We start from the raw sequence: 27,149 nt of genomic DNA, 5'->3' as shown, positions 1-27,149 counted from the left end.
AAATTAGGCAAGAGAAAGAAAAGAAAAAAATCAAATTATTCCTGTCTACAGATAATATGTTCCTATACTTAGAAGACCCAAAAGACCTACCTCAAGACTTCTACCGCTGGATAAGCAAATTAGCAGGATATAAAATCAACATCAAAAAATTAATAGCTTTTTTAGATACCAATAATGAATTCACAGAGAGAGAAATAAGGAAAAAAATCCATTCACAATAGTTTCAAAAATAAAATAAAATGAAATACCTAGGAAAAAATCTAACCAAGCAGGTTAAAGACCTATAGACAAGAAATTACAAAATATTGAAAAAATTAATTTGGGGAGACACTAGAAGATGGAAAGATCACCCACATGGTGAATGAATAGGCAGGAAAAAAATTGTTCAAATGGCCATATTACCAAAAGTAATCTACAGATTTGATGCAATCCCCATTGAAATACCACTGGTATTCTTCACAGAACTAGAAAAAAATCATATAATTCTTATAGAAGAACAAAAGACTCAAAATAGCCAAAGCTTTTCTGAGTTAAAAGGGCAAATTCTGAAAGTATCACAATATCTGGTTTCAAACTATACTATAGAGCCATGAAACAAAAACAGCATGGTACAGGCATAAAAAGATGACACATAGAACAATGGAATAGAAGACTCTAAGACAAACCCACACAGCTATCTATTGTCATCTGATTCTTGACAAAGGTGTTAAAAATATACAGTGGAGAAAAGAGAACTCTTTTTTTATATAATTTTTTTATTTGTTCTACTTAGTTGTACATGACAGCAGAAAGCATTTCAATTCATTATATATAAATGGAGTTCAACATTCCAATTCTATGGTTGTTCACTGTGTAGAGACACACCATCTTGTTCCACCACCTTTTCCTACCCTCATAACCCCTTCCATCATCCCCTTTACCTAATCCAAAGATTCTCCATTCTTTCATGTCCCCCCATCATAGATCAGCATCCACTAATCAGAGAAAACATTCGGCCTTTAGTTTTTTGGGATTGGTTTACTTCGCTTAGCATTATGTTCTCCAACTCCATCCAGTTACCTGCAAATGCCACAATTTTATTCTCTTTTAATGCTAAGTAATATTCCGTTGTGTGTATATACCACAGTTTATTTATTCATTCATCTATTGACAGGCATCTAGGTTGGTTCTACAAGTTAGCTATTGTGAATTCAGCTGCTATAAACAGCTATAAACAGTGTGCTAATTTTAAGTCCTTTGGGTATAAACTAAGGAGTGGGATAGCTGGGTCATATGGTGGTTCCATTTCAAATTTTCCAAGGAATCTCCACATAGCCTCTTTAACAAATGGTCCTGGGAAAATTTGGTGTCTGTACATGGAGGAATGAAAGTAGATCCTTCTGTCTCACCCTGTACAAAAGTCAACTCAAAACAGATCAAATATCTAGTCATTAGACCAGAAACACTGCAAGTGTGAGAATAAAATATAGGGGAAATATAGAGAAATCACTTCAACATATAGGTTCAAACATTGTTTTCCTGAATAAGACTCAAGTGGCTTAGGAAATGAGAACTGGGGCTGCATCAAATTAAAAAGCTTCTGCACAGCAAAGGAAAGAATTGAAGAGTGAAGAGAGAGCCTACAGAATGGGAAAGAAAACCTTTGCCAGCTATTCTTACTTCAGAGGATTAATATCCAGAATATATAAGAACTCAAAACCCCAACATCAACAAAATAACCCATTAAATAAATGGATAAATGAACTGAACAGGCACTTCTCAAAGTATTAAGGGCTAACAAGTACATGAAAAAAAATGTTCCACGTTTTTAGCCACCAGGGAAATACAGATCAAAATTACACTCAGATTCTATCTCATTCCAGTTTGAATGGTAATCATCAAGAATGCAAACACAATAAATGCTGGGTGAGAATGTAAAAGGAATTATACACTATTGGTACGAATGGAAAAGGTATACCCACTACAAAAATCAGCATGGAGCTTACACACACACAAAAAAAATCTAAAAATAAAATTACAATATAATGCAACTATCCCAGTTCTTGGTATTTATCTCAAAGGATTAAAATGAAACTACCTGAGAGATACATGCATAACCATGATTATCACAGCACAATTCACAATAGCCAGGTTATGGAATCAATTTAGGCATATAGAAGCAGATGTGTGGGTAAAGAAAATATGGTATGTATACAAAATGTAGTTTTATCTGCCATGATGAAGAAAGAAATCATGTCATTTGTAGGAAAATGAAAGGAACTGAAGAGCATTACATTAGACAAAGTGAGCTAGTCTCAGAAAGAAAAGTGTCATGTTGTCTCTCATGTGGAATCCAGTGGAGGAAAAAAAAAGGACATCATGAAAGTAGAAGGGTAGAAATATGGAGTAGTGGGAGGGAGGAGACAAAGGTAAGGTGAAGTATCAGGGAATAAAATTTATTGAATTAGGTTATATGCATGTACTGATATGTCACAATGAAACTGACCATTCTGTGTAATTAATATATACCAATAAAAAGGACATTAACTCTCATGAATAAATATTATATTATAAACTTTTCTGAGTGAATAAAAAGAATCAAGTTGCAAAAAATACATAAAGTTTGATTTCATATAGATAACCCTTAGAAGCATACAATCTAAAAGATCTTATATTTAATTCAGTAAGATATCATAAGACTATTGAGAAAAGCAAGGGAATTGAGACAAAATTTAGGATAGTCAATGTCTTTGAGTGGTAAGCAGGAGATGGGAATCATCCATGGGGTTTTCTAGAACAAGAATAATGTTCCACAAGTGAAGCTAAATGATTAAGTACATGGGCACATGCTGCATTTTACTTAACATTTATGCCATGGACAAATAAAAGATGGGGTTCAATTAGTTTACATAAAAGGAAATACAACTGACTTCTAAAATATGAATTGATGGTCAACATTATTCAATGTGAAAAACATAAAACAATAAACAAAGAATAATCACCTATTAGATTTAGAATTTTAAAATGTGAAGATATAGAGTGAACATTTACACATTGTTGACCAAAGTGTAAGTTAGTTCAAATACTTCATAGAACATATAATAGTAGTATTCACAATACTAAAGAAAAATGAAAGTGGTAATGTATGTCAGTGGGCACCGATTAAATAAACCATGGTGCATCCATACAAAATAACACTATGCAGTCACTAAAAATAATTCAGTTTTATATATGCTGCTATGTAATGGCCTCAAGGAAATATTAGCCAATGAAAACAGCAAGATAACAAACTTTGAATTTATAGTTCATGCTGTTATGAAAAATAGGTGATATGTGTATTTTATCTTTGTAGAGACATGAATTCTTCCTCAAAGGATAACAACACAAAGGAAAAATCTTGTACAAATGGCTAATTCTGGAGAGCAGTAGAGTAGTGGTTCTATACTAGCAGTGCATTTCTTAGTATGTTATCATCCCTTTTTTTAAACTTTCTATATTTTTTATCATAGTTTACCTTTCAATTGAAAATACATGTTGTACAAACACTCATATGGGTACAGAAATATAACACAGACATAATATGGAAAGCAGTCATGTTCATTTAGTCCGCCGTATTTGGAACTTATTTATAACTCAAGCAATAATTCAAAATCTCTTAACAAAGGTGGATTTTTGTTTTACCAATATTTTACACTACTCAAGTGTTATCATCAGGAAGAAAAACCTATTGCATGAAATTTCTACTGCTTCCTGGGTTTATCTTGCTCAGAAATAATAGAGGAAAAACATATTGTTTCAAAATTTAAAAATAAAGGTTGGTTGAATCTCTCCTTTGAAATGAATAAAAATAAAAGCAAACAATAGAAATAATTTTAAGATACCTATTTTGGGATTCCCCTTTTTAAAACTGGGTATGTGATTTAATTTCATTTTTTATCAGTTGTTCATTTGGGGTCAAACTTTCTACAGTTCCATAATGGAACGTGCCATTCTATTTCCAGAGGCACAGATGGTGGAAAAACGTTTCACAAGTAAACCATTTTATTTGAGTGCAACTGAATTAGCTTTCCCAACCCACAATTTTCAAATGCGATGTCAAAAATGAAATACACCCTTCTACACCTTAGTGATGTAGCTCTGGGAAAAAAAAAATCTATGCCATCACTCAGAAATACAGTCTGTGAAATACAGATGCCTTTGTCGTAGTATTGTAAGGATTAAATCACATGGCGTTTTCCTTTGAAAGTACCCACAGGCAGCACTGCACACCTTGTCTCACACCCTGACGGCCCCCATCCCTGGCTGAATCTCAGTATCTCTGGGCTGTGTTTAAAAATACTAATGTCCAGTTCCTTCAGAGGCCAATTAAATGAACATCTCTGGACCTGGGCCCAGACATTTGCATTTTTTAAAGCTCCCTGGGTGAATTCTCATAAGCAGCTGGAACCGAAAACCACAGACTAACACTGTATCTGTGCCTATCATATCCTCCAGCTGTTAAAAATACTGACATCTTTACTGATAAAACATCAACGAATTTGTGGGGATCCATAAGCAAACAAACCAAGAAGTAATCCGCTGGTAGTGACATATATGCTGCCTGTACATGTCTGACTCAAGAAACAAGAACTGCCTACGCCAACCTGCTCTGATGCTACCTTATCAGCCTCTACCAGTGTTGCAAGTAAAAGTGACATTTTAAGAGAAAAGTAGGAAGAAGAGTAGGAGGAAAGGAACTTATATTTTCAAAAGCAAAAAGTCTGAAATTGTTTTGATGTATCAGAAAAGACTTATAACAAATGAATATGCCACAAGTATCTGTTGCAGATCAAAATCAAGCCTAATCTGGCACATTTCTTTCCATAATGATGATAGCTACTAATGATAGTTACTCCTTACCTATCCCCTCACTTCAGACTCACTTGGAAATGTCAAGTTCACTTCACTTGCTCTGTTTTCCACAATACTTCAATGTGTGTGTGTGTGTGTGTGTGTGTGTGTGTGTATAAAAGTTTAATTGACTGAATATTTCCATTAGAACATGAGCTCCATGAAAGCAGCTCTATAATCTCAGTTATCTCTTTTATCATTGAATTTTCTTTCTAAACTTTTCCAAGAGAACCACCACCCTCAAGGCAAGAATTTTTTTTTTTTTTAATTAACAGATTATACCATGTATCTTGTAAAACACAATAGAAGGAACAAAAACTGGAAGAAAGTGGAATATTTTAAAAAAAAATATTTTAAGAAGAAAAAAACAGTGCTCCCCTCAATACTAGTATTTTCCACAAGGCATTCTTTCCATTATATTGGCCTAGTCTAATGAAAATTATTTTTTTCCTCCAGTACTGCTGGATACTTTGAAATATTTTCTCTGGCCATTCCTAAGAGATCACTGTTACTCAAACTGGTGTCTAATTCTCTGGTATGGCTGATTCCTTTCTTTAATAATTGGATTCTGCTGGCTGTTTTCTAGCCCTCAGCATTTCCTCCAAAACTAAGTGAACTTGTAACAATATAAGATAAAGCTTTTCCTCCTTTTATCTTTACTTTCTTTAGAGTCTTACCAAAATATCTTGTTTACTCCTAGGGGCTATAACAAATTATCCTTTCTTGTTGTTTATAGGAAAAATCACATGTGTTGTGTAACCGTAAGCAATTCAACATGTCATTCTTTTAGTAAAAGGTGAGTTTGACCTTGCTCTTGACACCTTGTACATAGTGCAGTGTTCACCTATTAAACTGAGACTACAACTTTGGACAAGAAACTTTATTTGTATGGACCCTACTTCTAAAACTCACTTATAAAATGTTAACTAAGTCCACATCAAACACCTTCTTTCTGAGTTCATTATTATTTTACAGAAATAAATTTGCTAAATGTAAATCATTCACTGTACTTTGTAATACTTGTTATAGTGCTTTGTTCTATCTTCTAGATTCTATTTCTAGAGGTGTAATAGATTTGGAAACTATCATTTTCTGCACTAAAATACTGATTCTAATCTAAACCTAAGCTTTTCACACCATATCCAATGTAGTGCAGAGCTTCTTCACTACTACCCAAGTTCAAGACTGATCTTAGGTTTAATGAATATTATTACAGAAGGAGAAAGAAAACCCATTTTTTTTAATGTTGATATTCTGCCAATACATCTTTGACTTCTAAGGCATCCTAACTGGTTTTTCAGCATGCATGCCCCACCAACTGTGAAATAGTTCGAATTATCATCCTTGATTTTGCCACTCTCCTTTTCCTCCTACCTCCTCTACTATCTTGTACAGAGCTTTCGTAGTTTGTTGTTGTTGTTGTTGTTTTATTTTTGTTTTAGATAGTAAATATTTTCTGTCTGTGACAGTGAATATCCAAATGATGATCCTGCTGTGAAGTATATGAACTGACTTTTGGAGATGCACATATCCTTCTTGGTCCAGATCCTTTCAAGATGTTCCAAGCTTGGCTATTTCCCACAGTGTCTTAGGGCAAAACATACATACCAGCCCTCCAAAACTGGAAGGAAAAATTTTGTGAAATGCAGCTTGAATCATTCCTGATCTTCTTTCCTCTGTCTTCTTTTGCTGCAGACACCTCATTCAGCCTCAAGCTTTCAGACTTCTCCAAATGAAAGGCAGATACTAGGTTTTGCACTCCTCCCCAAACCCAGGGGACACATTTCAAATGCTGCCAAGAATTATTATCTCTTCCACTCTAAGAACATCTCTGGAGGGCCCAACAGTGTTAGTACTCTTCAAGACACAGGTAAGTGCTGGTTTCTTTACACAGACAGTACAATATTTAGTGGTAGGGTCCCAACTGCTTCATGTAGAGGGAGAAAGCAGCCTCTTTTCTCCCTTAGGCAGAGAGGTGAGAATCGTCAGTTTTCTTCACAGGAAACTAAACTAAATGTACTTTTGAATATGTAATCTTATTTTATATGGGATGTTGGAGTAACAGTGGCTGACCTGGGTTTCCATATCTTGCAAATTATATAGGGTTAGATTTAGCTCTTTTATTTAGTGTATGGGAAATCATACAATCTTAAAGATGTTTGCTGAAATTTCAAGACAACAAAGAAGTGACATCCCTTCCCATTGTGCTACATTTCACAATCTTTTCTCTTGATTGTAAATTTAAATGTTTAAAGGATACAAAGGAATTCCTCATTCTAACACTGAGCAATCAGGAAAATATGTATTCTATGTCTCAGCATATTATATGTAAAATGAACTAATAAGAAATTACCTGACATGGTAATGATAAGATCAAATGAGATAATCTGTGAGAATTCTAGGTAAACTTTTTAGTACTCTTCAAAGATTCGTTATTATGTTTAATATAACCCAAGTAAAATAGAAATTAAATGCAACTGTTAAAGTAATTCTGGCTCCAAAAACTGATTGCCAGTAGTTATTATTATAGAAAAAGATACACATCTGATAACTGTCTGAAGCATACAGATGCCACATATTCCAATCTTCAACTTAAAATTCACCAAGAAGGAGGAGAAGAAAAAAGGAAAAAAGAGGTAAGGGGAAAGAGAAAAAATATCAAATAAAAATTTTAAAAATAATGCCATAAAATGCTCATTATGACTACAAAGAAAAAATCCCTCTCTCACCATATGCTATCTGCACCAGTCTTCACTTTTCAAACACCTACTCTAATCTTGCCATCCACCTTTCCTCTTGCCCTAGCATCTCTAAAATACTTTTTCCCAAATGTTAAAACTGAAATGTAAAAGCTATTTCATGAATTTGCTCTCTTGTCTCTCCAACTACACTTTAAAAGTTTAGATGAGGGGCTGCAGTTGTAGCTCAGTGGTAGAGTGCTTGCCTAGCATGTGTGAAGCACGGGGTTGAGCACTGCATATAAATAAAAAATAAAATAAAGGTCCATTAACAACTAAAAAATACTTTTAAAAATAAAAGTTTAGATGAAGTATGGTCTAATTTGTCTATCCTCTGGCCTTTAAAATGAATATTAGAAGGTTAATGCACCAGTGAGACTTAACATATAACTTCATTTAAATCTAGGAAACCTCAAGGAAAATTAAAACCTCAAGTAAAATTGATTTCTACAGCAGATTTGATGAATTCTATATAAGAGGCTTAGACGCTCAAAAACAGTACAGATTTGATTAAAAACAAAAAGACTAATGTAAATGAACCAGCCAACTATGTAGACAAAGGGAACTTGTAAGATTCTTGATAATTCCAGTAAGACAGGAAATACCATGTGATATTTTTGTACTTCTGTTTTTGTGTACTGAAGAAAAAATAAAGTATATTATTTACATACACACACAAATAACTGCCACATGCAGATATTTGCACATAACCCAACCTTTAAACTAATTCTTTAAGAAGGAGGAAGGGGAAACCTTGTAAAGAAAGAAAAGGGTCAGGGTAAGGAGAATTATCAAATAAAATTAAACAAAATTTAAAAATATTGTCTATGCCACTAAATTAGGATTTTTTTTCAAAATGAGAAAAGTTTACTTCAGGTTTATTATTCATTTTTATAAATCACTTTATTCTTGCTTCCTTTGAATCTCAGACCACAGGATTTCTGTTTGGTGAAATATGAATTCCCAAATATGTAAGGTGGCAGCAAAACTAGTAGGAAGGTAAAAGAAAATGAAGTTAAGTTAAAACAAATATTCAAGACATTCCTGTGAATCAGGATGAACGCCGTTTACTTCCTTCACCTTTTAAAATTACAAGCCTTCAAAATAGCCCAATAGATCTTGACGACACAGGTTCAGATAAAGTTAGATATTTTGCACAAGATCACATACATCTACTCAACTGCTGAGTCTCGTTTTTCCTTCCCCTTTTTCAACAGGCAAAGATGAACCTCTGCTCCAGATGCTCGAAAACAGTAGACAAGATGGCGGTAGGTTAGCTGATGGCTGCAGCTTCCCGGAAACCCTGCCTCCTGGAAAGCCCCACCCCCGGAAGTCCTACCTCTGGAAGCCCGCCTTTGGAGGCCATGCCCTCCAGCCAGGAAGTGCCCTTTCTTCAGCTCAGAGATACCACGGTTTCGGTGACAACCCCCTGCTCACTGCCGCTCTGCTCCCAAAAGAGCATGAAAAGGAAGTGTAAGGAGAACCTCAGGCATGCAAGCAATAGAGGTAGAAGGAGAAAATCACAGAGTTTTTTAGACTCACAAAAAAAGAGTAAAATGGTGGCAGATCAGCTAACCATACATTCTGGTCAATACTAAGACCTGGATACTCACAAAGTACACAGGAGCATGTGACAAGCTTTCCTCAGGTCCCCTTCAGAAGATGTTCTTCACTGACTTTCTGATTTGTAGTTATCCCACATCACTTCAAATATCCGGCCTCTCCAAATGTCCATGGGACTTTTCCCTCTCTCCTTCTCTCACTCACCCCAGGTGGCTGTCCTTTTCTTAGTCTTTGTACTTGTAACCTTCTCATTCCTCACTTTCCTTCACTTTCTATTTTCTCTGTACTTCTCACTTCTCACTTTCTTTCACTTTCTACTTTTCTATGTTTTCTTTCACTGGCCACATTGGAATTCAGTATTAATAACAACCAATGCTTCTATCACGTTTATTGGAGATTTATTGTGCCCCAAACATTTTACAAACATTATTTTTAATTTTCGCAAGTATGAATTTAAGATGTGATTACTCATACATTGAAAATGGGAAACTGGGAGCCAGGCGCAGTGGCTCATGCCTGTAATCCCAGTGGCTCAGGAGGCTGACACAGAAGAATCACAAGTTCAAAACCAGCCTCAGCAAAGGCGTGGCACTAAGAAATTCAGTGAGACCCTGTCTCTAAATAAAATACAAAATAGGTCTGGGAATGTGGCTTAGAGGTTGAGTTACCCTGACTTGAATCCCTGATACAAAAAAAAAAAATCCATTCTTCCTTTCAAAGCCATCCAACTAAAATATTCACTTGTGATGTGCTTGTTGAGATATAATCCACATACTTCCACAACCTAAAATGCATAATTCGGTGCATTTTAATATATTCACAGAGGAGCATTTTGAGTATTTTGTCCTTTCCCCAACAACCACTTAGGCATCACCTCCCAATTTCCCCATTTCTTTGCCTAGGCAATTATTAATATTGTTTCCATAGAGTTGCCTGCTTGGGTCATTTCATATACTGTCATCATATAGTATATGGTCTTTGTGGCTACTTTCAATTGGTGATTTTTTAAGGTTCAACCATATAAGAGCATATAACAATACTTCATTTATTTTATAGCTGCATAATATTTTATTATAATCATTGTTTATCCATTCATCCCTTGAGTGATGTGTGAGTTGTTTCTATCTTTTGGCTAATATGAATAATGCTGCTATGAATGTTCATATGCAAATTTTGGTCTAGACATTTTTTCCCCTCTAAATTGAATTGCTGGTTACATGAGAACTTTTGTTTAGCTTTTAAACAGCTGTCTGAGTATTTTTCAAGAAGACTGTACCATCTTTTATTTCCACCAGCCATGTATGAGGGTTCTAATTTCTGCACACCTTCACCAACACTCGTTATTACCTTTTCTATTTTGTAAAGCCTTGACTGATATAACATTCTGTCAGATGTGAAGATGTACCTTATTCTAATTTTTATTTGCATTTTCTCAACAGTTAATACTAGATTATCTTGAAATGCCTCTTAATATTTTTCATGTTATTCAATTATTTTTAAAAATATGTGATTTAAAGCAGTTTCCTATCAATGAGGTAGAAAAGGGAATGAATATATACACACTAAGCTCATATCAATGTGTATAAAAATGCATCTTTGTCTATGTTTATACATGAATGTGTACATGTACATGTGTATGTCTATGTTTAAAACACAACTCTTTAGTTAAATTTCTTGAGATGTAGGCACTACTACTTAATTTCTGAGGGACTTAAAGAAAGTAGCTTAATTGCTCTAAGCTCATTTTTCCCTTTTGTAAGTAGAGACAACAAAAGTAGCATATAAAATTTGCTTATCATAGTTCCTGCTCAATAGTTTGTTTATAAATATTAGCTCAATATTTCTGAATTTATAGACTCTTTTACAATTAGGAGGGATTTAATGTGCTGGGTAATTTTTAAAAATCAATGAGTCGTACACTCTGTTTGTACATATTTGTTGCTAAACTTGTTCAACCAATATTTTTGTTTAGGTTTCATTATGTTCCTGGTAATGGATTAATGACTTTCTATATCTAACTGTTCACCCTACACTTCAGGATATGACAAGTGATTCTCCCTACAAAAAGAAAAATAATAAGATATATTTTATTATAAAGTAACATCACCAGTTATCATAGCAAAATTCATATCACATTTGATACAGTGACAAGAGAAGTTCCAACTCCACCAAAAACAGAACTGGGAGACATTTAGAGCCTGTGACAGCATGTGCCCTTGAAGAACAGCAGAACTCCCCTTCCTTTCTTCTCCACAGCCCTCTAATTTAGCCATTGCACTTCCCACTCATCAAAACTTAGGAACAGTAGAAATAAGCAACACAAATTGGTAGATAATGCACCTTATTTCCATGTAGAAGCAGGTGCATTTTCCTCTGGATAAGTACTGTGATGACACTGATCTGCTCTGACAGGCCAGCTGATCTAAAATTACTCAGCACACATTGCCACTGGCTGGGGAAGCTTCTCCCAAGAGCTTATTCCACAACTCTTCAATCCCCCGGGTGCTAATTAAAATTTACTGGATAATATTTGCAAAGCTCAATGGCCCTAGTTACAGCAATTATCAGTTACTAAATGTTAGTGCCAGAGATGTCACCTGATGATTGGCTTTTTATCCAAGAGGATTTTCTCTCTTCCCCCTCCCCTCATTCTTCCCTTTCATTTCTTCAAGAAACTGAATGAACTAATGTCTCAATTGGCTTTAAAGAGGGAGAAAATCACCATCCTACTCTTAGAATAATTCTTTAATCATTGTACCACTAGTCACTGAGGGATCTGGATTTTAAGCATGAGCCCCTGATCCCATTACTAAAATAAAAGGCTAAATTGGAGGTCCATTTCTGATCCATTACAAAAAGGGCATTCATTCCTTTGCCCCAGTGATTGCATCAGCTTACACAGGTGGAAAGAGGGCATGGTCAAGACCCAGCAGTCTTATACTGCTATTGTAAGTGACTGCTTTTGAAATGAACATTGGTATTTTTCATCAACAAATTTATGGAATTGGCCACTAACATCTATAGTTAAAAGGTCCAATAATATTGGGTCATGCTCTAACCCTGATTTCTATAGACCAGATGGGGTGTCAGTTATTGCAATGATACACAGTTGCATTTGCTGGGCTTAATTGAACTTGAAATATACTTGATGGCCTTCATTAAGTAGATAATCTGTGGCTAGAAATAAGGTGATCCATATTCTCTTTATATAAATTACCTTAAAATTAATAATCAAACTTCTTTAAGTTCTAATGCAGCAAAGACACCAGACCCTGGTGCAATAGAGTTGACCCTCCATATCTCCAGAACCAATCAACTGCAGATTGAATATAATTGAAAAAAATAATTACATCTGTACTGAATATGTGAAGACTTTTTTACTTGTCTTTATTCCCTAAACAATACAACCATATATATATATATATATATATATATATATATATATATATATACACATATATATAAAATTTACATTGTATTAGTTATTATAAGTAACCTAGAGACAATTTAAGATATACAGTAGGATTTATATAGGTTACATTCAAACCCTATGACATTTTTTATACATTATTTTTATAAGAAACTTGCATATCTGTTGGTTTTGGTACATGAGGAAATTCTGGAACCAATCTTCCACAGATACCAAAGAAATGACTGTAGAGTTGGACTCCAAAGTCTGTGGTGGCAACAGACTTTGCTCTTTGTTCATATACTATTGGCAAATGTTTGTCAAGAAACAATGTTCCCATGGTTACACTGTTGGTGGGATTGTATATTAGTACAACCATTATGGAAATCAGTATGGAGTTTCTTCAAAATACTAGGCCTGGGACCACCATATGACCCAGCTATAACACTCCTTGGTATTTATTCTAAAGAATTAAAATCATCATTATACTATAGTGATACATGCATCCCCATGTTTAGAGCAGCACCATTCACAAAATCTAAACTATGGACCCAGCCTACATGTCTATCAATGGGTAAACAGATAAAGAAAATGTTGTATACATATACAATGGAGTTTTACTTAACCATAAAAAAAATGAAATTGCATGATTTGCAGAAAAATGGATAGAATTTGAGAACATTATGTTAAGCAAAATAAGCCAAACTTGGAAAGTCAGGGGACTTTCTCTCATATGCAGAAGCCAGAGAGAAAAAAGTAAAAGAAAGGTGTGTGTCAGGGGAGGAGTCCCATGAAAATCAAAGGGAGATCAGTTGAATAGAGGAGAGGAACCAGGGGGAGGTAGAGGCTAGGGAGAGAAGAAACACTGGGAAATGATATTGGCCAAATTACATTGTTATATTATATGCATGTATGAATATATAACAACAAATCTCACCATCATGTACAACAATAATGCACCAATAAAAAATATGGAGACAAAAAGAAAAATAATGTCCTTAGTTATTTCTTTATGCTTTTTATTTATTTCCAGAGAAACATTTTTTTACAGAATTATCTTTCAAAAAGACAAGCACTAATATTTGTAAAATACATATTTGTCAGACATTAATATCTGACACTTTAAACAAAGAGACATATCTTCATTGCTTTGGCCCAACTATCATGTTGGTTTTTCATTTCCATTTTGAATCAATTTTTATTCAGAAGCAGAGGAAAAGATAACTGCCCAAATGTTTGATAATCAGGAGTCCATATATAGAGCCAACCTGAAACACAAAAAGAAACCCAAAGTTTATTTAAAAATTCTTCCTCCTTCAATTTCTGCAGCCTTCACCAAAGTATTTAATATTCTGAGCCTCTGTTGACTTTATTGCATTAAGAATGAACAATGCAGTGAAGGAGCTTAGAGTGATGTGAGATGTTGTACAATCAAAAAAAGAGAGGACTTCTCCAGTCAGGAGATCAGTAGAAGCGAAACATCAAAGATTCTCACGAAGACTAGTAATCCATGCTCAGGAAATCAAGTGAAGAGTCACAAAAAAGAAAAAGATTGTGTATCTGGGGACCTCCCATGGTAAATGGTGACCATCAATAATTTAAATGTTATTAAATATTTCTGATCCATAAGGTGTTCTCCAGAATCAAACAGGTTAAAACCAACTAGCAACATTAATTAATATTCTGGACCATTCTACTTCTTTCATTATATTTCTGCTTCTCATTCTCTCACTTTACTCATCTATACTGTATTTATTATTTATTACATGTAGTAATAAATTTATATTCTTCCCCTTATACTCAATGTTTTCTATAAAATTTCAAAAGAAATCAATGTATCTGGTAAATTCTAAAAGAAGATTAATGGTCAAGCTTATCTATTTTTTCAGGTAAAAAAATAATTTTTGTATGTCCAATAGCAAATAAAAGTTAAGAAATTTTTTTTATTTCTAATACAAATAATGAAAAAATGTACAAAGAAGCAAATTCATCTATTTTAATAGCTATTTCCCTAGGCTAAATGGATAATGAAGCAATTAGATGAGTATTGTCCTCAACCACAAAACATTTACTAACTGTCAAATATTTGTTGGGAATTTCTTGGTACTAATTTGCAAGTCATTTCAAATACAAGGAAGCAGTGGAGGAGGGAAGGACTTAGCTGGGTAAGAATGGGACAGGGAGCAGTCCAACCTAAGGAAGCAGGGAAAAAGGAAGGGAGGTGGGAGGTGGGGGGAGAGAAATGGTGGCTACAATAAAGGGTGAAATGTGAGGGATATAGGCAAGGTTAGATCATACAGGACCTTCTGAACTCAACCTAGTGCTCAAAGTGCCAGGAGGAAACATCAATCAGAAGGTTTAATAAAGAGATTTTGATGAAAGGGATACTTATAGAAGTGTAGATAGTATTTAGGGACAAACAAGTATTGGGGACAAGGCATCACCCGGATACTAGCAGTTAGTCAATCTCTCTCTCTCTCTCTCTCTCTCTCTCTCTCTTTCTCTCTGTCTCCCCCCTTCTCTCTCCCCTCCCTTCCTTTTTCCCTCCCTCCCTCCCTCTCTTTCCAGAGAAGAATGGACAAACTAGGAGAGGAAGAGATAGCAAATAGAGAAAAATCACCATATTGCATTTTGTATTTCATCCTAAGAAAAACAGGGAGTTTTTGAAAGATTTTGTTATAGGTTCTCAAAACAAAACAAACAAAGGAAGAAAAAAACACTGCATTTCAATGCACATTTTCTTCCATATCAACATTCATTAATGCGGGGTGGGTGGGTGAGATACTCTCAGTTTGTTGAAAGCATTAAAATGAATGAAAAAGAATCAAGGGTGAAAGCAAATTAGGATGCTTCAGTTAAAACCACAAATGATGCTGCAAAAACTTGTGTGATTTGTAGAGTTAGAGATTGGTGATGAACTCTGTCAATGATTGCATTGAAGATAGGAAATTTGGTCTATGCAGTCTTTTTGAGGAGTTAGTATTGCAAGTTATCAAAGCGTTTGCTGAAGTTCAGATGTTTCCTGTTTTTGACAATGAAAGTTTCAAAGCTGTTTTTTTTCTTATTTTCCTTATGTGGTGGGTAATTTATCCAACATTTGTTGAAAGAGAAATAAGAGACTCTTTAAAGCCTTTTAGGCCCCATTGAAATAGTTTGATTTCCTGCTTCAATTAATATTTGTGCTCCATTTTGAGAGAAAACATACACATTTTTTAAGTATATACAGTCATTTTTTATAAGTGAAGGAATCATGAAAAATCCAGAAAGTTTTATAAATTAGCGATTCTGATATTCTGCTACATGTTCTATATGACCTAGAGAGATTTTTAACATTGAAAATTCTTAAGTCCCCCAAAAAACCACAGAAATTAAATCTGATTAAGACCAGGAGTTCTGCATTTTTGAAAAATGTCCCTTCTGTAATTCTGACATGCAGCATGATTAACAGTCACCATAGATATAATTCAACTTCCAAACTGTGTTTACTAAAAAACTTCAAATTAAAATGCTATTGATATTAGCCTAAAGAGTTTCCAGATTTTTCCACCTACAGCATTCTATTATTTTTGATATTCAGTTTCAAATTTTAATGCACAGAGATGGACTTAAATTTATAAAATTCCTAAATTGATTGACATCATGGATTGTTCCCTATTGTGAGTGACTGGAGAATGAACCCAGACCCTCATTCATACTAGAACTACATTCCCCAGCTATTTTCTAAATTTTACTTTGAGACAAATTCTCACTAAATTGTGTATCCCTGATCCTTTTGCCTAAGTTCCCAAGTAGCTGGGAATACAAGTGTGTGTCACCACATCTATCTATAATTTTGGTGTTTTTTTTTTTTTTTTTTGGTAATATAAGTGGCTTTTGAAATGCCCTGGGTACCTAGAATGGGAACAAATACATTGAAGGATTTCCAGAAATAAAATGATCATTATTATTTACAAATCATAGAAAATTCTTGGTCTAGTACCTTAGTTCAAAATTAATTGCAGTCTCTTCCGGTGATATCTGCAATGAAATTTCAATCATTACCAAAAACTGTTATCCAAAAATTTAAAAAATTTCAATACTGTTATTTTCTTTGAACTTCTTTCATCAAATGCTCACTTGTGTCCTGTGTTTTTGCAAGAGATGTGTTGTAAGACCTACTTTGATTCACTCTGAAGCATTTCTACTCATTCCTCTGGTTTGTATTCTGTATTTTTGTTTTGTTTTGTTTTTTTCTGTCCAAGGCAATCATACTGAACTCAGAATGGCATAAATGTAAAAACCAAGTTGTACAATAATTCAAGTACTGTGACAATTATGCAAAACTGTTATACACACACACAGATACACACACTCATGCAAATGCACACACACATACACATACATCCCTTCTTGAATTTATTTAGAGAAAGTACTAGATACATTTACACCCAAATTGAAGCTGACATCCCAGTGAAGGCTAAGACAAGAGGATAACAAGTTCAAAGCCAGTCTCAGCAACTTAGCAAGGACATAAACAGTCAAATGAGTAACACCTTGCCTCAAAATAAAAAATTTTAAAAAAGGTTCGGGACGTGCCTCAGTGGTTAAGTGTCCCTGGGTTCAACCATGGCACAACCATGGAATGCGCACGTGCACACACCCGCGCGCGCGCGCGCGCACACACACACACACACACACACACACACAATTGAAGCTGATATGATCATTGAATATGATAAAAGAGCAAGGTATTGCATAGACTAATTTTATTATGTTTATATCTCTATATTCCACTATAATTGTATCTTGTTCATGAGATATATTTGTATAATTGTGGGGAAATGTACATCCTTTAAAACTGTCCAGAAGGTATATTTTAAATACTTATATTATTAATTAACAAATTAAATTCTTCAGGTCTTAACTTTAATTGGAAGAAGTTCATTTAATTTTAAATGTTTACATTTTCACATAGTATGGAAAGACATTAAAAGTGGCGATGAAAACTACAAAGGAAAAGATTTCAATTTTAATACAGTTGTTAAAATAAATAAAACTAAAATTTGGCATCATCTTCAATCTACATAAAATTATATGAGATTATAGAAAAATACCATAAAGAAAACAAAATGAAGAGTTTTGATATCCAGCAATAAGACAATTCTTATTGTGACTTCTCCCAAAGTGTCTTCTCTCTGGTTTATTTTCCTTACAATTAAAAATTCCATGGAAACAAACATACAACAGATTGTTATGAGAAGAAAAATCATTAGGTTCTTCATTTTTGCATTATTCTTACTTCTTAGAGTTGGGTATGAGAATCAGGAAATTAAGTTACATGGTCAACTTCACACAGATGGTTATTAGTGAAGAACAAGAATTAGGTCACAGGTCTAATTAGCTCATAGGTCCAAAAAAAAAAAAATCCAATGTTTTGCCTACCTCTTGCCAAGCAAGTTCTATCTTGGTGTTTTCTGTTTCAGATTACCTTATAACCTAATAATAGATTTTCTTTATTCAGTCAGGTCTAGAGGCTATTACAAATGTCCCTAACTGTTATATTTTCTAGCTTCAATCTAACATGCATTCTCACTAGAGAAGTCTATTCACAGCTCATTCTCCACATTGCCATTAAGTAACTCCTTTCACTGCCCCAACTTGTAGTCTGAAATGCCTGGCTTTCTGGTAGTTTTCCTGGTGATTGTCACATGAGCAGTAGTAAGGGGAGGAAGTTATATACTCAGAGTATATTTAAGGGCATGTTCACTTCCCTTTGTCTTTTAACTTTGAACTTGTCTTTGGTGTAAACAAATGGTAAGATAATAAAGGATGTGATCATAAAAAATGTTGAAACTCTTAAAAAGAGTAAAAATCTAAAGGAGTTTAATAATGAGGGAAACTTCTCTATTTATATTCTTTGTTATTATTTTAATTTATGGAATAGTTGTATAAAAGCAAGATACAGTAAGTATAATGTATGACTGACCTTTGGATTGCTTTTTAATTTTCATAAACATAGATGTATAAGTTTTTTTGTTCTAACCATAAAGAACACAGCAGATCACAGAGGAAACAGAAGTATTTTTTGCTTACAGGTAGGATCAGAGCCTTGAAAATGTTCATACCAATTTTGAGGAAGAAATTTCCTATAATGAAGATGGTTTTCTGAGACAGTGTTGTCACATTCTTCAATGACATGAGTGTGTAGGTGGTAGGAATCCAAAATTAGGGGGTATTTGTGCTTTATCTATACTTTGAAGAGAGTGGGAACCACTGTTGTACTGACCATGCAGTGTGCTTATTATAAGCAAGTGCAGTATGCTAATGTATAAATTCATTGTAATTTATACCCTAAGACCTGTCAACCTTTGAAGACCCCTACTCTGGAGTTCTCATCCTGGTGTTAGCTAGCATTTAAAGAAATCTAATCTATAAACCTTTCATGGAGACTGCTATGGAAGAATTTCAAATATCATTAATAAAATCTGTATCAGTGGTTTCATTCACTAGCATAAGGAATAGTTAGGATAATTTTTTACTGGCAAATGAATGTACAAAATAAATGATTGATCAGAAAGACTATTCAGCCCCAAGAGCCTTGCATAAGGTATGAGAAATGCTGCAGGTTTCTGCTCTGTTTGGACCTTTCCCAAGAACACTGAGACCAACCCAGTTAGATTCTAGCTAAGCTGAGCTCTCAGAAGTGTGGTTTTTTCCTCAGAGTGAATCTGTCATAGTAGGTGCTTATGGAGTGCCTGAGGATAAAGAATGGAGATTTCTTCACAATTCTAAGAACAGGTTGTGCCTGGTCACTAGTAGATTTTTGTAGTTTGATTATAGTAGGTTCATTTTCAATGTAAAATGAAATAGAATCTGGTGAAGACAGCTTGTAGCTGCCTCATATTATTTTTAACCTACTAATATTGACCAAAATACTTGAGACTTACTAAAGAGCCAAACTGACTTAGACTAATTCCTATCACCCTTTGGGTATATTCTGAAGAATACAAAGATGACCCAGAACCTTGGTCAGGGGAGTTTAGGATTTTATCGTTTGACTACTTTATTTTAATTTAAATTTCCTGTAATGTTAAAACCAGCAGCACATAGAAGTAAAAAAGATAACAGCTGACCTGGTGACTTAGTAGTAAGAAGAAGCTTCACATGCCAGAACAAAACTGCCTGAATCAATTTTAGGGTTGATTTTTAAATTTCCATAGTCAGAGCATCATGAAAATAGCTAATGTTTGGTTATTTTCTGTGTCATAATTGTCTTTGTTATTGTTATTGCAAGAAATCTTTTAACTAAGAAACAGATTCTCAGACAATTTATCATGATGGTTTACTGGAATTTTTTTATTATTTGTTTTATTTTATTATTTGTTCTTGAGAGGAAAGTGTCCCACAGTGGTATGTGTGTGCAAGTGTTGGCTCTCACTGCACTTGAAACTATTTGAAACAATCAATATTTATAATTTGGAAATTTTATATAGAGTTTGTAATTTTCATTCCTACCTAGACTCACTATTAATTACAATCTTGTGTTTTTTATTTGCTTAAACTCCCCTCTACCCCCATTGAGAGTAGTAATTCTTTAAATAAAATTCATCTAAAGTCACAATTCTTGCTTTAATTTTCCCCAAAAGAAGACATCCTGCAGAGTTCAATTAATGACCTGGCAATGTGAAACTGACGAGGGTACAAACATGTTCCACTGTAGAGGTTGATGCATGGTTTTTCATTAGCCATGTTGCCTACTTCTTCTTGAATGCCATCCAGAGACTGACTGCTCCTAAACAAGTTTCTTTCATCCTGGAAATTAAGGGCTCCCTATTTGTATTGACTCATTTGTTGTTGTTGTTGTTGTTGTTGTTGTTGATGTTGTTTGATTAAAATTTAAGCAGTAGACTTTGATAAAAATCTGTCAACAGAAAATAGCTTCAGTGTCCCTTTCTCTCCATATTGTGCAATAAAAAATCAAAACACCATAGTTCGTTTGTACCAAGAGAGCCATCTAAATACTTAAAACTAGCCCTTCTTTACTTCCTAGAAGTTGTTTGTAAGCCTAGTGTTCAGCATCTGATGAGAATGAAAGAAAGAGGCAGGCCTAGATGAAAGTGCCAGAAAGATGGAGTCAAAGACTATCCGCATTAGGAAAAGTGGGGAGAGTACTAGTTCAACTCTCACAAGCCATTCACAACCCAGGAGATGCTTCTGGCGTATGGTCTTACCACAGAAGGGAAGGTAGCATAGGGTGCTCTGATGGTCCATCTTCATCTCCTTAAATTCTTAAGTACTCATGGAACTTTCTCTCTCTCCCTCTCTTTCTCTCTCTCTCTCTCTCTCTCACACACACACACACACACATCTACCTTACCTCATATCCTTAAGTGTTGTCTTCATATTGTGTATCTTAGTTAGAACTCCAACCAAGATCCTTTGGTGAGCTCAAGACTCACATGTTCAGCTCCTATTCAACTTTTCCCACTGGATGTCAATCAACATCTCAAATTATCATGTCAAAATTAAATATATCTATATATCCCTCTATATATCCCTCCTCACCTGCTCCTGTGTTTTTCCCCATATCATTTATGTCAACTTCATCCTTCACTCCTCCATCTCTTACAACCCACATCCATCTATTGGGAACACATGTTTGCTTTACCTTCAGAATCTATACAAAGACCTACCACTCCTTACCACTTCTGGTGTGAGCCATTATCAGGTCTCCCTTTCATTAATGCAAAAGTTTTCCCAACTGGTCTCTCTACTCTCACTTTGACACCCTCCATCTGTTCTATTCTCAACATAGAATCCAGAGAGTCCATGATGTCTTCTGCACAAAAACTTTTACTTTGCAAAACAGGCAAATTTTGCAGTGGTTCATAATGCCTCACACAAGGTGTCCTCAATTATTCTACTGGCTAGTACCTCTCTCTGACCTCATGATCTTATTTTCAACCAACTCCCCCACTTTCATACTGCTCTGAGCCACAGGGCTGCCATATTGTCCTTTGAATGCACTAATCATATACCAATGCGAAGATTTTCCATCTACTGTTCCCTGTGTCTGGAAGACCCTTTCCTTAGGTATCTACATACCAGTTCCTTGGCCTCTTTCAAGTCTTTGCTCAGATGTTGCCCTCAAAGTCTTGCTTGATGGAGTCATATAAAATTGTAATATGCGCCTCTCTATATTCTCTGTTATCTCTCCTTTTCTAAAGCACTTATAAATTTTGCTGAATATTTTACTTTTAGTTCTTAAATTTTCTTCTTCCTTTTAAAAAATAATAGTAGTTCCAGAAAGGCAGGTAATTTTGCCTGACATTCCATAGAATGAAGAAAAAAACAGAAGACCTTTAATCTCAGTTTGATCTAAAACTACCTGTGTAAGCTCAGATGAGTCATATAATCACTCTGAGCCTCAGTATGTTCATTTGTGAAAAATGAGAATATTAGATTAGATCAGTGATACTTGAGTTTTATAGTACATGTAAATCATTTGTGGATATCTTTGAAATGTATATTCTAATTCAGTTTGTCTGATGTGCTAAGATTCTTCATTTCTAATACCCGTTCAGAATATGACAATGTTGAGCACCCATTTTGAACAGCAAGGCATTACATAATCATTAAGATTTCGTTCTTTAACTCTAAATCAGGGAGTGAAAGCCACAAGTGTTTTTGTAAATAAATCTTCATTAGAACACAGACATGCTTATTAATTTAAATGTTTGGTTGCTTTCACATTACAACAGCAGAAGTGAGGGAGTAGCTGTCACATAGACAATGTGTGACTACAAAGTCAAAAGTATTTGCTATTTGTCCCTGTATAGAAAAAGATTGCTGGTCCCTATTCTGTATTGAACTTGAATGTATTAACTATAGTTTGTTTTTTCTAGTTTTTTTCTTAATTGCTTTATTTTGTCCCCATGTTCTCAATATTCTCCAAGTCATAAATCATGAAATTTGCCTATTTGATATCCACTTGAATCACTGTTGGACAAATCTAAAACTGAACAATGACCTTAGATACCAATTAGTCCAAATCTGTATTTAAGACACAAAGCCTACTAGAGCAGAATAACTGTTCAATGTCATCCAAGAGATAAAAAATATAGAGGAGACTCAGGTCTTTGGATTCAGGTCTCACATGCTTCGTGTGATTCAAACTTCCTGCCTTGCTTTCTCAGAACTTAAACGTATTCTGGTTTTGCATGGCAGTGGTTCAAGTACAAGAATTATCAATCATTTTTCTGAAGACTCAAAGAACACTAAGGAAAAAACCTTGCCAAAGATTTCAGGATCTTCTTAAGAATAGATGTTGGCTGAAGGTTGACAAAGTCTATGGGGAAAAGGAGAGGTAGAGAGATTAAATGTTCACCACATAGTTTCCTCTTGAAGACTAAGGTGCTCATTTCCCTATTTGCACAGAGTTGGCTACAGAGCTGTTAATAATGGTACACTCCTATAATAGTTGTGATTCTGGTGGCTGAGACAGGAGGATCACACATTTGAGGCTAGCCTGGGCAATTTTGTGATATCCTGTCTTAAAATAAAAAATAAAAAGGGCTGGGGAGGTAGCTTAGTGATAGCATGCTCCTGGGTTCAATCCCTAGTACTGGATAAAAAAAAAAAAGTATTGACTGAAGGCCATTCCCAGATGAATCCTTTTGCAACATTTACCCTCAGTTGAAAAGAATTGCCTCATTCAAGTTTATGTCCCCTGCTTAGGACAATGAATATTCATTAAGTGCATGAGGTGAGAATACAAATCCTGGACACTTGTCTAAGCTGTCAACTCTGATGGGCCAGCCCTGCCCCAGATCCCCATATAAATTGGAGAAGGATTCTGTTGCAACCACAGCTAACTTTACCTTCTCCCTCTGCCCATCCTGCTGCCTCACTTCCCCAACATGTGTCCATCCACTTCTCCCTCTACCCAATCCTTTCTCACCTGCTCTTACATGGGTGCTAATATTGAGCACACACCCAATCAATACACATCTTGCACATAGTGCCTTCTGTGTCTGATCTGGAAGAACACAAACCAGGGCAAGAACAGTTTCAGGTGATCCTCTGAACTAGGGATTCTTGAATTCTTGACTACAGCTTGAAGAAACAAAATGAGGGAGTAGAGTCACACCCAGATCAGTTCCACTGGAGTCACTGTGGCATTGCAGTTGCTTTGATGTAAAGAAGGAAACAGGTGGGTTAAGAGCATTGGTGCCAGGCACTTGAACACTAACTCAAGACTTTCTGTGGTCTTACAAGCAACTGAGCCGAGGCCAACAGTATCACAGTAGCAATGATGCCCCTTGTATTTAGCACCAGGGACTAGTTCAAGAGTTGGCAGCCTCCCCTGATAGATATCACCGCAGTGAGCAGAAGGGAAGGAGGAGAACTTCAGATATCTTGGCTGACAGAAGTGTGTTCAAAAATATGGAAACCATCCCCTGAAGTCACCTAGAGACAGTTGGCCAGGCAGAGAAAGGAAAAAGAAGAATATAGTTCCTGGCAGTTTCAGATAGGGCTAAGCCAGAGAAATATGATTTGGGTAGGAGCATAACCTTATTTATACTCCTCAGATGGTATGGCCTGGGGAGACATTGGCTAAGACTCATGGCTTCTTTTATTATACCCCATTTCTCTATTAAATTCTATTCCCTGCACCTTTGGAGCAAATAATTCCACATAACACTGTCTGCTTTCTTTGATCCATGTGAGTAGAAGGATGAATTGGCAGCTCCCCTCCCCCACCAGCCCTTCCATAGCCCAAGGCACAATCAATTTCAATATTCAGGGGAAATAGACCACACAGAATCTATGGCCTCCCAACAGGGACCTGACATATTAACTGTTGTAATGCCTCTAATTCAGTCTATTTACTTTGGGATAGGCCTGACTCTCCTGCTCATCATTTTAACCTATACATCGGCCGTGTCACGACTATTTAGAGTGATGGGGGTGATCCTCAGGGCATAGTCATGAGAAGCCTGACGAAGGAACAGCTACAGCAAGCCCATGTCGCTTCGGGGTAATGATGACTAATTCCATTCATGTCCCTCACCCCTGCATTGAAATCTTCTCTTGCCTTTTAAATTGACGTCTGTCGGAGGGAATGAGACTCTGCTGGTGTCACAGCTTGATGAATTGGTCCAGTGGAGGCACTCCTTCTTGTCATGAAATGAGACAAGTAAAGGGAGTAAAGAATAGCAGAGGAGGGGAGAGACGGGAGAAAAGGGCTCTCTGGGAAGAAGAAAAATGAGCAAGGAGAGTTGGGAAACATCCTCAACCAAATGCCACTGTTTTGAATCAAACAGTTTTATGGCTTTTCCAAACTAGAAGCGGCTATTGAAATGATCTCACCATGTATATGCATGAAAAGAAAGAATTATTCAATGATACTCGTTAAAGAATGACCAGACCAACTGTACTTAGGACCAAGGGACAGTTACGGGGACCCACTGCAATGGGATTTACAATGCAGTGAGAGACTGTGCTCAACTCTCAAATATTGCATGGACAAGTAGAAATTTAAAGTCAAGGATCAGGATAGGAGTCTCTGGATGGAAAATTACTAAGGGAAATGTCAGGGGTAAGGACAGATTCTAGTTAAATTAACCTCACAGGATTCTTGCTGAAGAGCGCTCGGTCAGCCAGATCAAACATCACCCATAAATTGGTAGAGGATGAGGAACCCTATCAGGTATTGAGAGGGATCAGATATTGAATGAAAGGGATTTAGTCAGTTTATGCATTACTGTGACCAAAATACCTGACAAGAACAACTCAGAGGAGGGAAATTTTATTAGGTGTTCATGGTTTCTAAGATCTTAGTCCCTAGATGGCCAAAATCATTGTTCTGGGTCCAAGGTAAAGCAGCACTTCATGAGGGAAGGGCCTCTTGAAGGAATAAAGCTGCTCTGTTTATGGCAGGGTCAGGGAACAGAGAGAGAGGGTAAGAGGCTTCTCCCCTTCAGGGCATGCCTTTAGCAACCTACTCCCTCATGCCTAGCCCCACATGCCTACAGTTACTACCCAAGTTAGTCCATTCAAACTAGGATGTGCTGATTAGGTTCTAGTTCTCACAATCCAAACAATTCTTCTCTGAAAATCCCTACACTAATACAGGTGACTTAGGGGGATACCTCATATTCAAACCATAACCCTAACACAGCAGCATTCTTTGCTAAAAAGGAGATTTATAAGAAAGGCCTAGGAGAAGGTTTTGGAACCTGACTAAAGTTTGGTCCAACAGAGCTCTCTGACCTATGTCACCACTGTAAATAGCTCAGGTTGGTACATTTTTCAGAAAGCATCTTCTATGAGAAGCAAGTAAACAGGAGCTATGTTGTGACCAGCAATTTTATACAGGTAACACTTCTCTCTTAAATTGTTCAAAATCTACAAACAAGTTGACCCTTAGTGCATTCTAATCAGCTACAGTGCAAAAAGAGCCTTAAAGTCAATATATTTCTAGATATCACTGTTGAACTGATAGTAATATAGTTGACTGTGTTTAAATTAGCAACTAAATAGGCATGTTTGAGATCAGTACTGAAAACAGAAAAATAAAATACATTAAAAATGTTTTTATCACTTATAAGCTATATGTCAATTATTTTCTTTCATTGGAAAGGATTTTTTTTAACTTTGCTTTTGTTTAAAATATGAACACCTATATGTTTTAGAACACAAGGAAATTCAAGATCTGGCTTGGCAGATTCATCTGATAACATGATAGAATGACATTAATTAATGTCAGTACACTAGGAACTAGGAATGTTTGCCTTTAAAATAAATGATCAGGGGCTGGGGCTGTGTCTCAGTGGTAGAGTGCTTGTCTAGCACGTGCGAGGGCCTGGATTGGATCCTCAGTACCACATAAAAATAAATGAAATAAAGGTATTGCATCCAACGAAAACGAAAAGATAAATATAATAAATAAATAATAAATAAATAAATAAAAATGATCAGATGCTGAGATTTTCTCATTACATTGATAAGATTTTTCTAAATTCCATTAATTTGGATATACTGGATCTACAAAAGAAAAACATGACTAGGAGAGATGGTTAATGTTTGGGCAAGCCTCTGCTCACCTCTCATCTTGGAATAGGTTCTGGCTCAAAGCTGATTCCCCAGCAAGACCAGAAAAGGCCTGAAGGAGTCTGGCCCAGCTCCCAGGAATTTTGGTTGGGCAGATTCTCAGGAGGCCAAGGTGTTTCTGAGGATAACCTAGGCAGCTCCCTACTGGTCAGGATGAGCTCTGAAATCGTGATCTGGAATCATGCCCTGTCAATCTTGGAGAAAACCCAAAACCATAGATTAGCTTTAGAATGAATCCAACAACAGGAACTGCTGAGGTCAAGGGCAGACTTTTCAAGGCCTCTTTTGTACTCCAGGGAATTCCCTGTTCTCTCTCTCAACACACAGAGGTGAGAAACTGAGTTCTGCCACTGCCAGGCAAGCTTAGGCTCAGGGCTTGGATTCATGTCCTTCGGCTTGTAATAATTCTGGCATGCCCAAGACAACAGATAATGACAATATTCATTATCACTTACTGAACAGCTCCTCTGCCAGGC

The 27,149-nt window shown here is 35.7% G+C and overlaps 1 protein-coding gene across 1 annotated transcript in view; it reads right to left on the bottom strand.

The window, feature by feature from the left end:
- Positions 1–13,770: 13,770 nt before the first annotated feature.
- LOC143386430 (uncharacterized) overlaps positions 13,771–27,149 on the bottom strand; it is a 146,891-nt gene continuing 133,512 nt past the window's right edge. The window contains exon 5 of the mRNA XM_076841527.1: positions 13,771–13,847. Coding sequence (XP_076697642.1) covers positions 13,771–13,847 — 77 coding nt within the window. The remainder of the gene's footprint in view (positions 13,848–27,149) is intronic.

Source organism: Callospermophilus lateralis, chromosome 2 (assembly GCF_048772815.1).
Source record: "Callospermophilus lateralis isolate mCalLat2 chromosome 2, mCalLat2.hap1, whole genome shotgun sequence".
NCBI lineage: Eukaryota > Metazoa > Chordata > Mammalia > Rodentia > Sciuridae > Callospermophilus > Callospermophilus lateralis.
Note: the sequence above shows the minus strand (reverse complement) of the source record. Positions and strands in the feature narration are given on the sequence as shown.